This window comes from Sebastes fasciatus, chromosome 16 (genome assembly GCF_043250625.1).
Source record: "Sebastes fasciatus isolate fSebFas1 chromosome 16, fSebFas1.pri, whole genome shotgun sequence".
Taxonomy (NCBI): Eukaryota; Metazoa; Chordata; class Actinopteri; order Perciformes; family Sebastidae; genus Sebastes; species Sebastes fasciatus.
This window is the reverse complement of record NC_133810.1, coordinates 1798141-1814506: the sequence shown is the minus strand read 5'-3', so window position 1 is coordinate 1814506 and position 16366 is coordinate 1798141. Positions and strand designations below refer to the sequence as shown.

The 16366-nt window shown below is 45.8% G+C and overlaps 4 protein-coding genes across 7 annotated transcripts in view; all 4 read right to left on the bottom strand.

Moving 5' to 3' along the window:
* The window catches only part of LOC141753168 (rap1 GTPase-activating protein 2-like), a 467886-nt gene that overhangs the window by 77664 nt on the left and 373856 nt on the right, over positions 1–16366 (bottom strand). The gene's annotated exons all lie outside the window — the stretch shown is intronic.
* On the bottom strand, positions 1431–2402 carry LOC141752486 (odorant receptor 131-2-like). Its single transcript, XM_074610481.1, has one exon. The coding sequence runs from the start codon at positions 2400–2402 to the stop codon at positions 1431–1433; it is 972 nt and encodes a 323-aa protein (XP_074466582.1).
* Positions 5351–6322, bottom strand: LOC141752482 (odorant receptor 131-2-like). Its single transcript, XM_074610477.1, has one exon. The coding sequence runs from the start codon at positions 6320–6322 to the stop codon at positions 5351–5353; it is 972 nt and encodes a 323-aa protein (XP_074466578.1).
* On the bottom strand, positions 9271–14085 carry LOC141752481 (odorant receptor 131-2-like). The gene is made up of 3 exons (XM_074610476.1): positions 13834–14085; positions 13270–13320; positions 9271–10218 (listed from the first exon to the last, which is right to left on the bottom strand). Exons 1-3 carry the CDS (start codon positions 14083–14085, stop codon positions 9271–9273), a joined length of 1251 nt encoding a protein of 416 aa, XP_074466577.1.

The following is a 16366-nucleotide window of genomic DNA, read 5'->3' as shown; positions in this document are numbered from 1 at the left end:
CCACCACCCCGGACCCCGAACTCTACACGACACTGAAGAGGCAAGTCAACCAAGACAGTTCAACAATGTCCTCAACCTTAAGCATCTCAGGGCGAATCTCATCTACCCATGGTGCCTTACCGCTGAGGAGCTTTTTGACTACCTCAGCGACCTCTTCCAAGGATATGGACAAGCCTTCCCCCGAGTCTTCAATCTCGGTCTCTACGTCCTCTACGGAGGACGTGTTGGTCGGGTTCAGGAGTTCTTCAAAATGGTCAAACACCAAGTACACTTAAGAACCACCCTATGCTTGAACATGGTGTTCATTATGGCCAATCCATGACTACCACAGAAGTTCAACAACAAAGATCAGGCAGGCCATTCCTCCCAATCACCCCACTCCAGGTTTCTCCATCTTTGCCCATGTGACCGTTGAAGTTCTCAAGCAGACCTATACTTTTTTTCTGATTGTTAGGAGCTTGTCTTGTCTGAGTCTGTGTTTCAGTCTTGTGCTGTTTTATTCTGTAATGTTATGTTATATTATTCTGTGTGTGTGTGTGATTTTGTCTTGTCCTGTTTATTCTCACACTGTCACATTTTCAGTGTGTTTGTGAACCCCAGGAATAATAGCTGCTGCAATGCTGTAGCTAATGGGGATGTTAATAAACTAAATAAATAAAATGACCCTGTCAATCACAACATGCAGAAATTAAAAAAAGACATACACAAACTGCTCTTTCTGTGATCAATATTTACAATCAGTTTTGTTCTCAAACCAAGAAACTCTGGCAAAACAAAAATGGATTTGTCATTGATTTGACCATATTTTTTATGCTAAATGCAGTACCTGTGAGGGTTTATGGACAATATCTATAATTGTTTTCTGTTGTTAATTGATTTCAAATGCTAAAAATATACATACATTTGCATAAAGCAGCATATTTGTCCAATCCCATGTTGATAAGAGTATTAAATACTTGACAAATCTCCCTTTAAGGTACATCTTGAAAGGATAGAAAATGTACGATTAAATATTTTAATGGATTGACAGCTCTGGAGGAATTTGCCCTGGAATGATGAAAGATGCAAATACACCATACATTTTAGGATACAATTTAAAACAGTGAAATGATAACAACTTGAGCAGCTTTCGTTGGTTGTCAGAATGATAATTTTGACATACCTCTTTAGGTGGATTTTAAGAAATACGGACAAAACTACAGTTGAACATCGTTATGCTAAGTATTCATTAGCAAAATTAGTTTTGAATTTTTTTCTTGTGAATGCAGCATATGCTGAGTTATGAAGGCCAGTCAGATGACAGCATGAGTTTAACAAACATCAAACATATAGAGTTCATTCCATGTATGCTAAGGTGAGACATATGATGATATATATATATACACACTACATTTACAAGAAAATACAAAGCTCAACTCATTTCATGAAGTCTAGGGTGAGAGCTTGGCCTTGGCCGGGGCGACTGAGAGTTTCAGTCGACAACATAGATGGTACACGAGGACAGGTCTGATGTTCTGATCTCTTATGCCATAAATGAGAGAACTCAGACATCTGGGGAAGATGAAAATAAGCACATAAAAAACAATCTGGATGCGCACAAACACTATCCTCGTCACGATGTTTGACATGGCTACAAGGAAAGAGAGGTATAGAGTTGACAAGAGACTGAGGCCCAGCTGCACCAGATGCAGCAGCAGAGTATTACGAGCCTTCTGGGCTGAAGCTTTGTTTGTGGAGGCTGACCTGGCTGCTATCATCACACCTATATAGGAAGAAATGACTGCTAAACCAGCTGATACAAACAGAGAATAAGTGTAGGCTTTATCATAAAGACCAGACATTGGGCCAAGAAGTATGTTTAGTTTGGCACAATACTTTTCCATCTGCAGGCTCTCCAGGTTATCAAATGGAAAATCTACCAGTAAAATAACTTGTGTGAGGACATGTAGTGAACTGAAGGACCAAACCACAGTGATAGCCACTGCTGTGTTTCTGATGGTGATGATGGTAGCGTGCCTCAGTGGGTAGCACACAGCCACATATCTCTCCAGAGACATCACCACCAGTGTGAGAGGGGAGATTACTACTGTGAGATCGGCCAACATGACGAGAACGCCACATACAGGATATGTCAGTTTTACTCTACAAACAGACAGGAGGTACAGTAACTGACTCACTGCCATCTGTACAGTGTCTGCCAAAAGGAGGTTAAACAGAAGAATGTAACGGGAGGTCTCACGAAACACCAATTTACTCCTCAAGGTGAATAACATGGTCCCATTAATGAAGATACACACACAGCATGGTACTGTAGTCAGAGTGGAAAATAACACTCTTTCCAGTAAGCCTTGATACTGCTGTCCAGCAGTGATGTTGGTCTGAGATTGAGTTGCGTGTGACATTTCAGAGAAGCATTTAAGACATGAGAAATTTATCCTGTTGATGTCATTGTAATAATATTAATAACAAGTGTATTTAGTATAGGACCTTTCATAGAACACAATTCACAAAGTGCTTTACAAGAACAAAAATGAATTAAAAACAGTAAAACCATCAAACAATAAACAAATTGTAATAAATAAATCTCTTCTTGTTTGTATTGTGAGAACAATGAAAATCCAACATCCTTTAAGCACAGATGCCCGTTGAGTCACATCATCCAGGTCTGTGCTTGTTTCCATGCAAGCAGAACTGGTCTGCAGGTGTTACCTGCCCTCAAACTGTGTATATCAGCTTTGCCCTGCCCTAAACCATGTTCACGTGACCCCATCACATGTCAGCATGGTTAACAGAGTAGTAATAGGTAATGTAATCTCTGCCCTATTATTTCCCAATACCCCTGTCCATGTGATCGTGTCTTACATAGTTTAAACTTAGTATACAAGTAAGTAAACTTAATTCTATAGTGCCTCTCAACAGCTGATTAGACTGTTGTCAGGCCATGAAATAGGCGTTATCATTAAAACACCTTTCAACTTATCATCTCATACCCCCACCCCCCCAACTGTTATTGTGAAAATGGTGCGGTCGAAACTGGGTCCGGAAAGCGGCGAGGTCCGCGCATGGGTCCGCGCAGTGCACGGAGGAAATGCGCCAGAAGAGTTGCAACGGGGATCCTTCCACACCAGGAAAGCGGGCGTCATTCACCCACCGAGTTGAATCTTCCGGGCAGACTGAGTGGCCAACCGACCCCACCGTGGAGAAACACCGGAGCCTGATCCGTGTCCTAACAGCTGATCAATGAGAGATGACGCGACCTCCAGAGGGTCGGACTCCTACACGGATTCAGATGTCCCAAATCATAAATATAAATAAGAAATAATGGAACTTCCTGCTGTATATGATAAAGTATGATGATAGTGAAGCTGAAAATGAAGACAAATATGAATTATTGATTAACTAGATTCACATGATTTGAGTCAAGTGATTGACCTATTTTGTTATTTCAGAGTTCTTTTTGCAATCGGTTCATTTTATAAGTAGTTTAATTTAAAATCAATACACGGGCTGGATAAGACCTGTGACCCTTAAAGTAACCGTGTTTATTTCCATTGAATAAGAGTGCATTTATACATTAATTATCATTGTTGCATTGATAAACCTTACAGTGAGGGTGTCAATAAATAAAACGACACGGTCGTAAGCCTTCTCCAAGTCTACAAAACACATGTAGACTGGATGAGCAAACTCCCATGACCCATCCATGAGCCCCGCAAGGGTAAAGAGCTGGTCCACTGTTCCCCGGCCAGGACGGAATCCACATTACTCCTCCTGGATCTGAGGTTCGACAATCGGTTGGAGCCTCCTTTCCAGCATCCTAGAATGAACTTTCTCGGGGAGGATGAGCAGTGTGATACCCAGATAATCTGAGCACACCCTCCAACCGCCTTTTTAAAAATGGGAACCACCACCCCGGTCTGTCATTCCACAGGTACTGACCCCGAACTCTACACGACACTGAAGAGGCAAGTCAACCAAGACAGTTCAACAATGTCCTCAACCTTAAGCATCTCAGGGCGAATCTCATCTACCCCTGGTGCCTTACCGCTGAGGAGCTTTTTGACTACCTCAGCGACCTCTTCCAAGGATATGGACAAGCCTTCCCCCGAATCTTCAATCTCGGTGTCTACGTCCTCTACGGAGGACGTGTTGGTCGGGTTCAGGAGTTCTTCAAAATGGTCAAACACCAAGTACACTTAAGAACCACCCTATGCTTGAACATGGTGTTCGTTATGGCCAATCCATGACTACCACAGAAGTTCAACAACAAAGATCAGGCAGGCCATTCCTCCCAATCCAGGTTTCTCCATCTTTGCCCATGTGTCTGTTGAAGTTCCCAAGCAGACCTATACTTTCTTTTCTGATTGTTAGGAGCTTGTCTTGTCTGAGTCTGTGTTTCAGTCTTGTGCTGTTTTATTCTGTAATGTTATGTTATATTATTCTGTGTGTGTGTGTGATTTTGTCTTGTACTGTTTATTCTCACACTGTCACATTTTCAGTGTGTTTGTGAACCCCAGGAATAATAGCTGCTGCAATGCTGTAGCTAATGGGGATGTTAATAAACTAAATAAATAAAATGACCCTGCCAATCACAACATGCAGAAATTAAAAAAAAGACATACACAAACTGCTCTTTCTGTGATCAATATTTACAATCACTTTTGTTCTCACACCAAGAAACTCTGGCAAAACAAAAACGGATTTGTCATTGATTTGAGCATATTTTTTATGCTAAATGCAGTACCTGTGAGGGTTTATGGACAATATCTATAATTGTTTTCTGTTGTTAATTGATTTCAAATACTAAAAATATACATACATTTGCATAAAGCAGCATATTTGTCCAATCCCATGTTGATAAGAGTATTAAATACTTGACAAATCTCCCTTTAAGGTACATCTTGAAAGGATAGAAAATGTACGATTAAATATTTTAATGGATTGACAGCTCTGGAGGAATTTGCCCTGGAATGATGAAAGATGCAAATACACCATACATTTTAGGATACAATTTAAAACAGTGAAATGATAACAACTTGAGCAGCTTTCCTTGGTTGTCAGAATGATAATTTTGACATACCTCTTTAGGTGGATTTTAAGAAATACGGACAAAACTACAGTTGAACATCGTTATGCTAAGTATTCATTAGCAAAATTAGTTTTGAATTTGTTTCTTGTGAATGCAGCATATGCTGAGTTATGAAGGCCAGTCAGATGACAGCATGAGTTTAACAAACATCAAACATATAGAGTTCATTCCATGTATGCTAAGGTGAGACATATGATGATATATATATATACACACACTACATTTACAAGAAAATACAAAGCTCAACTCATTTCATGAAGTCTAGGGTGAGACCTTGGCCTTGGCCGGGGCGACTGAGAGTTTCAGTCGACAACATAGATGGTACACGAGGACAGGTCTGATGTTCTGATCTCTTATGCCATAAATGAGAGAACTCAGACATCTGGGGAAGATGAAAATAAGCACATAAAAAACAATGTGGATGCGCACAAACACTATCCTCGTCACAATGTTTGACATGGCTACAAGGAAAGAGTGGTGTATAGTTGACAAGAGACTGAGGCCCAGCTGCACCAGATGCAGCAGCAGAGTATTACGAGCCTTCTGGGCTGAAGCTTTGTTTGTGGAGGCTGACCTGGCTGCTATCATCACACCTATATAGGAAGAAATGACTGCTAAACCAGCTGATACAAACAGAGAATAAGTGTAGGCTTTATCATAAAGACCAGACATTGGGCCAAGAAGTATGTTTAGTTTGGCACAATACTTTTCCATCTGCAGGCTCTCCAGGTTATCAAATGGAAAATCTACCAGTAAAATAACTTGTGTGAGGACATGTAGTGAATTGAAGGACCAAACCACAGTGATAGCCACTGCTGTGTTTCTGATGGTGATGATGGTAGCGTGCCTCAGTGGGTAGCACACAGCCACATATCTCTCCAGAGACATCACCACCAGTGTGAGAGGGGAGATTACTACTGTGAGATCGGCCAACATGACGAGAACGCCACATACAGGATATGTCAGTTTTACTCTACAAACAGACAGGAGGTACAGTAACTGACTCACTGCCATCTGTACAGTGTCTGCCAAAAGGAGGTTAAACAGAAGAATGTAACGGGAGGTCTCACGAAACACCAATTTACTCCTCAAGGTGAATAACATGGTCCCATTAATGAAGATACACACACAGCATGGTACTGTAGTCAGAGTGGAAAATAACACTCTTTCCAGTAAGCCTTGATACTGCTGTCCAGCAGTGATGTTGGTCTGAGATTGAGTTGCGTGTGACATTTCAGAGAAGCATTTAAGACATGAGAAATTTATCCTGTTGATGTCATTGTAATAATATTAATAACAAGTGTATTTAGTATAGGACCTTTCATAGAACACAATTCACAAAGTGCTTTACAAGAACAAAAATGAATTAAAAACAGTAAAACCATCAAACAATAAACAAATTGTAATAAATAAATCTCTTCTTGTTTGTATTGTGAGAACAATGAAAATCCAACATCCTTTAAGCACAGATGCCCATTGAGTCACATCATCCAGGTCTGTGCTTGTTTCCATGCAAGCAGAACTGGTCTGCAGGTGTTACCTGCCCTCAAACTGTGTATATCAGCTTTGCCCTGCCCTAAACCATGTTCACGTGACCCCATCACATGTCAGCATGGTTAACAGAGTAGTAATAGGTAATGTAATCTCTGCCCTATTATTCCCCAATACCCCTGTCCATGTGATCGTGTCTTACATAGTTTAAACTTAGTATACAAGTAAGTAAACTTAATTCTATAGTGCCTCTCAACAGCTGATTAGACTGTTGTCAGGCCATGAAATAGGCGTTATCATTAAAACACCTTTCAACTTATCATCTCATACCCCCACCCCCCCAACTGTTATTGTGAAAATGGTGCGGTCGAAACTGGGTCCGGAAAGCGGCGAGGTCCGCGCATGGGTCCGCGCAGTGCACGGAGGAAATGCGCCAGAAGAGTTGCAACGGGGATCCTTCCACACCAGGAAAGCGGGCGTCATTCACCCACCGAGTTGAATCTTCCGGGCAGACTGAGTGGCCAACCGACCCCACCGTGGAGAAACACCGGAGCCTGATCCGTGTCCTAACAGCTGATCAATGAGAGATGACGCGACCTCCAGAGGGTCGGACTCCTACACGGATTCAGATGTCCCAAATCATAAATATAAATAAGAAATAATGGAACTTCCTGCTGTATATGATAAAGTATGATGATAGTGAAGCTGAAAATGAAGACAAATATGAATTATTGATTAACTAGATTCACATGATTTGAGTCAAGTGATTGACCTATTTTGTTATTTCAGAGTTCTTTTTGCAATCGGTTCATTTTATAAGTAGTTTAATTTAAAATCAATACACGGGCTGGATAAGACCTGTGACCCTTAAAGTAACCGTGTTTATTTCCATTGAATAAGAGTGCATTTACACATTAATTATCATTGTTGCATTGATAAACCTTACAGTGAGGGTGTCAATAAATAAAACGACACGGTCGTAAGCCTTCTCCAAGTCTACAAAACACATGTAGACTGGATGAGCAAACTCCCATGACCCATCCATGAGCCCCGCAAGGGTAAAGAGCTGGTCCACTGTTCCCCGGCCAGGACGGAATCCACATTACTCCTCCTGGATCTGAGGTTCGACAATCGGTTGGAGCCTCCTTTCCAGCATCCTAGAATGAACTTTCTCGGGGAGGATGAGCAGTGTGATACCCAGATAATCTGAGCACACCCTCCAACCGCCTTTTTAAAAATGGGAACCACCACCCCGGTCTGTCATTCCACAGGTACTGACCCCGAACTCTACACGACACTGAAGAGGCAAGTCAACCAAGACAGTTCAACAATGTCCTCAACCTTAAGCATCTCAGGGCGAATCTCATCTACCCCTGGTGCCTTACCGCTGAGGAGCTTTTTGACTACCTCAGCGACCTCTTCCAAGGATATGGACAAGCCTTCCCCCGAATCTTCAATCTCGGTGTCTACGTCCTCTACGGAGGACGTGTTGGTCGGGTTCAGGAGTTCTTCAAAATGGTCAAACACCAAGTACACTTAAGAACCACCCTATGCTTGAACATGGTGTTCGTTATGGCCAATCCATGACTACCACAGAAGTTCAACAACAAAGATCAGGCAGGCCATTCCTCCCAATCCAGGTTTCTCCATCTTTGCCCATGTGTCTGTTGAAGTTCCCAAGCAGACCTATACTTTCTTTTCTGATTGTTAGGAGCTTGTCTTGTCTGAGTCTGTGTTTCAGTCTTGTGCTGTTTTATTCTGTAATGTTATGTTATATTATTCTGTGTGTGTGTGTGATTTTGTCTTGTACTGTTTATTCTCACACTGTCACATTTTCAGTGTGTTTGTGAACCCCAGGAATAATAGCTGCTGCAATGCTGTAGCTAATGGGGATGTTAATAAACTAAATAAATAAAATGACCCTGCCAATCACAACATGCAGAAATTAAAAAAAAGACATACACAAACTGCTCTTTCTGTGATCAATATTTACAATCACTTTTGTTCTCACACCAAGAAACTCTGGCAAAACAAAAACGGATTTGTCATTGATTTGAGCATATTTTTTATGCTAAATGCAGTACCTGTGAGGGTTTATGGACAATATCTATAATTGTTTTCTGTTGTTAATTGATTTCAAATACTAAAAATATACATACATTTGCATAAAGCAGCATATTTGTCCAATCCCATGTTGATAAGAGTATTAAATACTTGACAAATCTCCCTTTAAGGTACATCTTGAAAGGATAGAAAATGTACGATTAAATATTTTAATGGATTGACAGCTCTGGAGGAATTTGCCCTGGAATGATGAAAGATGCAAATACACCATACATTTTAGGATACAATTTAAAACAGTGAAATGATAACAACTTGAGCAGCTTTCCTTGGTTGTCAGAATGATAATTTTGACATACCTCTTTAGGTGGATTTTAAGAAATACGGACAAAACTACAGTTGAACATCGTTATGCTAAGTATTCATTAGCAAAATTAGTTTTGAATTTGTTTCTTGTGAATGCAGCATATGCTGAGTTATGAAGGCCAGTCAGATGACAGCATGAGTTTAACAAACATCAAACATATAGAGTTCATTCCATGTATGCTAAGGTGAGACATATGATGATATATATATATACACACACTACATTTACAAGAAAATACAAAGCTCAACTCATTTCATGAAGTCTAGGGTGAGACCTTGGCCTTGGCCGGGGCGACTGAGAGTTTCAGTCGACAACATAGATGGTACACGAGGACAGGTCTGATGTTCTGATCTCTTATGCCATAAATGAGAGAACTCAGACATCTGGGGAAGATGAAAATAAGCACATAAAAAACAATGTGGATGCGCACAAACACTATCCTCGTCACAATGTTTGACATGGCTACAAGGAAAGAGTGGTGTATAGTTGACAAGAGACTGAGGCCCAGCTGCACCAGATGCAGCAGCAGAGTATTACGAGCCTTCTGGGCTGAAGCTTTGTTTGTGGAGGCTGACCTGGCTGCTATCATCACACCTATATAGGAAGAAATGACTGCTAAACCAGCTGATACAAACAGAGAATAAGTGTAGGCTTTATCATAAAGACCAGAAATTGGGCCAAAAAGTATGTTTACTTTGGCACAATACTTTTCCATCTGCAGGCTCTCCAGGTTGTCAAATGGAAAATCTAACAGTAAAATAACTTGTGTGAGGACATGTAGTGAACTGAAGGACCAAACCACAATGATAGCCACTGCTGTGTTTCTCATGGTGATGATGGTAGCGTGCCTCAGTGGGTGGCACACAGCCACATATCTCTCCAGAGACATCACCACCAGTGTGAGAGGGGAGATTACTATTGTGAGATCGGCCAACATGACGAGAACGCCACATACAGGATATGTCAGTTTTACTCTACAAGCAGCCAGGAGGTACAGTAACTGACTCACTGCCATCTGTACAGTGTCTGCAAAAAGGAGGTTAAACAAAAGAATGTAACGGGAGGTCTCACGAAACACCAATTTACTCCTCAAGGTGAATAACATGACCCCATTAATGAAGAGAAACACACAGCATGGTACTGTAGTCAGAGTGGAAAATAACACTCTTTCCAGTAAGCCTTGATACTGCTGTCCAGCAGTGATGTTGGTCTGAGATTGAGTTGCGTGTGACATTTCAGAGAAGCATTTAAGACATGAGAAATTTATCCTGTTGATGTCATTGTAATAATATTAATAACAAGTGTATTTAGTATAGGACCTTTCATAGAACACAATTCACAAAGTGCTTTACAAGAACAAAAATGAATTAAAAACAGTGAAACCATCAAACAATAAAATTGTAATAAATAAATCTTTTCTTGTTTGTATTGTGATAACAATGAAAATCCAACATCCTTTAAGCACAGATGCCCGTTGAGTCACATCATCCAGGTCTGTGCTTGTTTCCATGCAAGCAGAACTGGTCTGCAGGTGTTACCTGCCCTCAAACTGTGTATATCAGCTTTGCCCTGCCCTAAACCATGTTCACGTGACCCCATCACATGTCAGCATGGTTAACAGAGTAGTAATAGGTAATGTAATCTCTGCCCTATTATTTCCCAATACCCCTGTCCATGTGATCGTGTCTTACATAGTTTAAACTTAGTACACAAGTAAGTAAACTTTATTTCTATTGTGCCCCTCAACAGCTGATTAGACTGTTGTCAGGCCATTAAATAGGCGTTATCAGTGGCTATAAGCCCCATAGATGTGAGCCAATAGATGCCTACTACACTAGGGTGACCATATTTTCAACCCCAAAAACGGGGACACTTAAGTGAACCGCATGTTCATGAACGCACACATCCACGCACGCGCACGCGCTAATATGCACGCACTATAGGTGTTTTCATCAGGATGGCTAACTTGGCGCACCTGTGGCGCATTTGAAAACGGAGTGGGATCAGAAAGAAGGTATTATTATAGGTGGCTGCATTACAGGCTGTTACTGTCGTGTGGTGAGTTTTCTATATGACCCCAAACGCAGAGTAACCAGCAGGAACGGAAGTTCTTTAAACAAAAGCGAGCTTTAATTCAGCTGACAAAATCCAGAAATCACAAAACAAGGAGGGGAACAAAGTACAAATGAAAACACACCAAAACCAAACTGAGAACAAAAACAAAACTACAAACCAGAGGGTGCGAGAGTCACGGGCAGGAGGAACACTAGGAACACTAGGAACACGGAGGACAAGGGACTGGGAAGACAAGTACGAACCAACAAGGACAGAGGGGAAACACACAGGCTTAAATAACAGACAAGATTACACACAGGTGAAACAAATCAGGGCGGGGCAGACAATCAACCAAAAGGCGGGAAAACAGACAAAGGAAGGAAGTAAACCCAGACAAGACACAGGAGGAGTGAATCACCAAAATAAAACAGGAAACACCGGAAATACATACAAATAAACCACATCCAAAACCACAACATTTCACAACAACAAGCTGGCACAGCCAGAACACAACATAGCCCCCCCCTCAAGGGACGGATCCCAGACGTTCCACAACCAGAACCGGGTGGGCGGAGGGGGGCCCGGAGGAGGGACTCCAGGAACCCTGGGCACCGACCATCTCAGGCGGACGGCCCGAGGGCAAAACCGGGACAGAGCCTGGGAACTCGGGCGGACGGCCCGAGGGCAGGGCAGAGTCCGAACCGAGAAACTCCGGCAGACAACCCGGGGGCAAGGCAGAGTCAGATCCGGGAAACTCAGGCGGACGGCCCGGGGACAGAACCGGGACAGAGTCTGGGAACTCGGGCGGACGGCCCGGAGGCAGGGCAGAGTCCGAACCGAGAAACTCCGGCAGATGACCCGGGGGCAAGGCAGAGCCAGAGCCGGGAAACTCGGGCGGACGGCCCGGGGGCAAGGCAGAGCCAGAGCCGGGGAACCCGGGGTCCCGGAACCGCGGCCCAGCAGTCACAGGAACAAGGTTTTTGGGCTGAAACCCAGGCGAAACAGGAGGTGACGGTTGCGACCCAACCGGCGAACCAGACGGAACAGCAGGTGGCGGTTGCGGACCAACCGGCGAATCAGCCGGTGGCGGTTGCGGACCAACCGGCGAATCAGACGGTGGAGGTTGCGACCCAACCGGAACAGCAGGTGACGGTTGCGGCCCAACCGGAACAGCAGGTGACGGTTGCGGCCCAACCGGAACAGCAGGTGGAGGTTGCGGCCCAACCGGAACAGCAGGTGGAGGTTGCGACCCAACCGGAAAAGCAAGTGGAGGTTGCGGCCCAACCGGAAAAACAGGTGAAGGTTGAGGCCCAACCGGAACAGCAGATGGCGATTGCGGGCCAACCGGTAAAGCAGGTGGCGGTTGCGACCCAACCGGAACAGCAGGTGGAGGTTGCGACCCAACCGGAACAGCAGGTGACGGTTGCGACCCAACCGGAACAGCAGGTGACGGTTGCGACCCAACCGGAACAGCAGGTGACGGTTGCGACCCAACCGGAACAGCAGGTGACGGTTGCGACCCAACCGGAACAGCAGGTGACGGTTGCGACCCAACCGGAACAGCAGGTGGCGGTTGAGACCCAACCGGAACAGCAGGTGGCGATTGCGGCCCAACCGGAGCAGCAGGTGGCGGTTGCGGCCCAACCGAAACGGAGGTCGACCCGACCCCCGACAGGAGACGTGGAACGGAGGTCGACCTGACCCCCGACAGGAGACGTGGAGCGGAGGTCAGCCGGACCCCCAACAGGACACTTGGAACAGTAGTCGGCCGGACCACCGACAGGACCCTTGGAACAGGAGTCGACCGTACTGCCGACAGGCGACAAGGAGCGGAGGTCGACCGGACCCCCGACAACACACCTGGAACGGGAGTCGGCCGGGCCCCCGACAGGACACTTGGAACAGAAGTCGGCCGGACCACCGACAGGATACTTGGAACAGAAGTCGGCCGGACCACCGACAGGATACTTGGAACAGAAGTCGGCCGGACCACCGACAGGATACTTGGAACAGGAGTCGACCGGACCGCCGACAGAAGACGTGGAGCGGAGGTCGACCGGACCGCCGACAGGACACATGGAACAGAAGTCGACCGGACCACCGACAGGACACGTGGAACAGGAGTCGACCGGACCGCCGACAGGACACGTGGAACAGGAGTCGACCGGACCGCCGACAGGACACGTGGAACAGGAGTCGACCGGACCGCCGACAGGACACGTTGAACAGGAGTCGACCGGACCGCCGACAGGACACGTGGAACAGGAGTCGACCGGACCGCCGACAGGACACGTGGAACAGGAGTCGACCGGACCGCCGACAGGACACGTGGAACAGGAGTCGACCGGACCGCCGACAGGACACGTGGAACAGGAGTCGACCGGACCGCCGACAGGACACGTGGAACAGGAGTCGACCGGACCGCCGACAGGACACGTGGAGCAGAGGTCTGCCGGACCTCCGACAGGACGCTTGGAGCAGAGGTCGACCGGACCTCTGACAGGACGCGTGGAGCAGAGGTCGACCTGACCTCCGACAGGAAACTTGGAGCAGCGGTCGACCGGACCTCCGACAAGACGCTTGGAGCAGAGGTCTGCCGGACCTCCGACAGGACGCTTGGAGCAGAGGTCGACCTGACCTCCGACAGGAAACTTGGAGCAGAGGTCAGCCGGACCTCCGACACAGGAGTAGACTTGGATTTGGATGGAACACTGAGCAACTTAGGAGAACGCCGCCTCTGGGACCCACGCTTCCTTCTGTGAGATCTCACCCCTAGCATGACCTCTGGCTCGAAGCTAGTGTCCTGGATGCCAGCATGGCGAGGAGCAGACTGGAAACTCCGTGGGCCTCCCAGGGCAAGGCGGGTTCCCAAGAACCGATCCGGGGCTGATGCTAGCCTAGAGCTAGCTGACTGCTGGGGCATGGGCCGGAAGCTCAGGAAGCCAACAGGCCGGGGCTGAGGCTGATGCTCGGGCCGAATCCGGATGCCCAAATGGGCATAAAAGCTCTCTGCTGGGGTCATTATTTAGGGTTGGTTCGTTCTGTCGTGTGGTGAGTTTTCTATATGACCCCAAACGCAGAGTAACCAGCAGGAACGGAAGTTCTTTAAACAAAAGCGAGCTTTAATTCAGCTGACAAAATCCAGAAATCACAAAACAAGGAGGGGAACAAAGTACAAATGAAAACACACCAAAACCAAACTGAGAACAAAAACAAAACTACAAACCAGAGGGTGCGAGAGTCACGGGCAGGAGGAACACTAGGAACACTAGGAACACGGAGGACAAGGGACTGGGAAGACAAGTACGAACCAACAAGGACAGAGGGGAAACACACAGGCTTAAATAACAGACAAGATTACACACAGGTGAAACAAATCAGGGCGGGGCAGACAATCAACCAAAAGGCGGGAAAACAGACAAAGGAAGGAAGTAAACCCAGACAAGACACAGGAGGAGTGAATCACCAAAATAAAACAGGAAACACCGGAAATACATACAAATAAACCACATCCAAAACCACAACAGTTCACAACAACAAGCTGGCACAGCCAGAACACAACAGTTACAATCATGACTCATCACATTCACTACTTTCACCCCCTTTAATCACAGGACTATCCCCGTCATGACGCACAGACAGTTTGGGAGTCCTGTAGAGAGTTTCCCTCAGAGGAAATGTATTGTTGTCTGGGCCTTCGTACGTTATTTTTCAACTTGTTTTGTCTCAGGCTAAAATTAAAATTGTGGAGCTCAGAGGACAGTTTGTCCAGGAGACACCGGTTGTCCACTGGTGGAGACACCGGTGGAGACACCGGGTGAAAGACAGAACGGACAATCCCTGAGGGAGTTATAAGCGTAGCGAAATGCCTCTTGATTCGCAGAGGGAACTGTGTAGAATAATTAATCAAAACGACACGTTTGATGTGCACATAAGTACGGAGGGTTCTGTGGTTCAAAACTACACTATAAGTAACCAGCGGATATCTGTTGTGTCCATGTGTAATGTTGGCTTGACCGCGCGCAAAACCACTCTCTACAGAGACTGCAGTGGTGCGCTGTGCTGGCTCTCTATATACTTATCTCATGCACACACATTAATTAATGAGTCGGACATGATAAACATCTATGTCAGTATAATATTATTATTTTAATTGTGGTGAAAACCGGGACAATCTGTTAGTGACTGTTGAAAACCGGGACATTTGAGTGTTTTACAGATATGTGTCAGGACTCGGGACACGTCAGCTTGAAACCGGGACTGTCCCGGAAAAACCGGGACGTCTGGTAACCGTATACTACACCCACTAGTAGGTTTTATCATCTATTCACATGATAGATCACCGAAAGAAGGTATAAAAGAACACAACGGCGACCTCTAGCGACCGTAAAAGACAAAGCTCCTATCTGCGTCCCCAACACACCTCAGCTGGCCCCTTTCGACGTGAAGGAGTAGCGTCTCTACTCCGATCTCTAAGGCTGAGCCCAGCCACCCTACAAAGGATGCTCATTTCGGCCGCCTGTGTCCGCCATCTCATTCTTTCGGTCATTACCAAAAGCTCATGAACATAAGTGAGGGTTGGAACGTAGATGGACCGGGAAATCGAGAGCTTTGCCTTATAGCTCAGCTCCCTCTTCACCACAACGGTCCGGTACAGCGCCCGCATAACTGCAGACGCTGCACCGAACCGCCTGACCCGCTCCATTTTACCCTCACTCGTGAACAAGACCCCGAGATACTTGAACTCCCTCAGACTTGGAGGTACTGATTCTCATCCCGACTGCTTCACACTCGGCTGCAAACCGCCCCAGTGCGTGCTGAAGGTCACGGTTTGATGAAGCCAACAGACAGGCCCGCCGTCAGGCGGGGGCAAAGGGTACAGCTGTCCCCGGGCCCAAGGCCAGGGGGGGGACCAATGCAAAGGTTTATGGTTGACCCTTAAATGGGATCAAGAACAACACTTTACTTACTGAGTTATATCACTGACAGTACAAGTTAAATGTATTTTCAGGATAAATAAATGTATTGGTATCATTAGAACACCTTTCAACTTATCATTTCATACCCCCACCCCCCACTGTTATTGTGAAAATGCGGTTGAAACAGGATCCGGAAAGCGGCGAGGTCCGCGCATGGGTCCGCACATGGGTCCGCGCAGCGCACGGAGGAAATGCGCCAGGAGAGTTGCAACGGTGATCCTTCCACACCGGGCGTCATTCACCCGCCGAGTTGAATCTTCCGGGCAGACTGAGTGGCCAACCGACCCCTACCGTGGAGGAACACCGGAGCCTGATCCGTGTCCT

Coding starts and splice junctions, on each gene's coding strand:
- LOC141752486 (XM_074610481.1), bottom strand. CDS start 2,402: ATGTCACACGCAACTCAATCTCAGACCAACATCACTGCTGGACAGCAG.
- LOC141752482 (XM_074610477.1), bottom strand. CDS start 6,322: ATGTCACACGCAACTCAATCTCAGACCAACATCACTGCTGGACAGCAG.
- LOC141752481 (XM_074610476.1), bottom strand. CDS start 14,085: ATGACCCCAGCAGAGAGCTTTTATGCCCATTTGGGCATCCGGATTCGG. Junction 13,321..13,833: donor AGCCAGAGGTCATGCTAGGG/GTGAGATCTCAC, acceptor ACTCCTGTTCCA/CGTGTCCTGTCGGCGGTCCG. Junction 10,219..13,269: donor TTCAACGTGTCCTGTCGGCG/GTCCGGTCGACT, acceptor ACTCAATCTCAG/ACCAACATCACTGCTGGACA.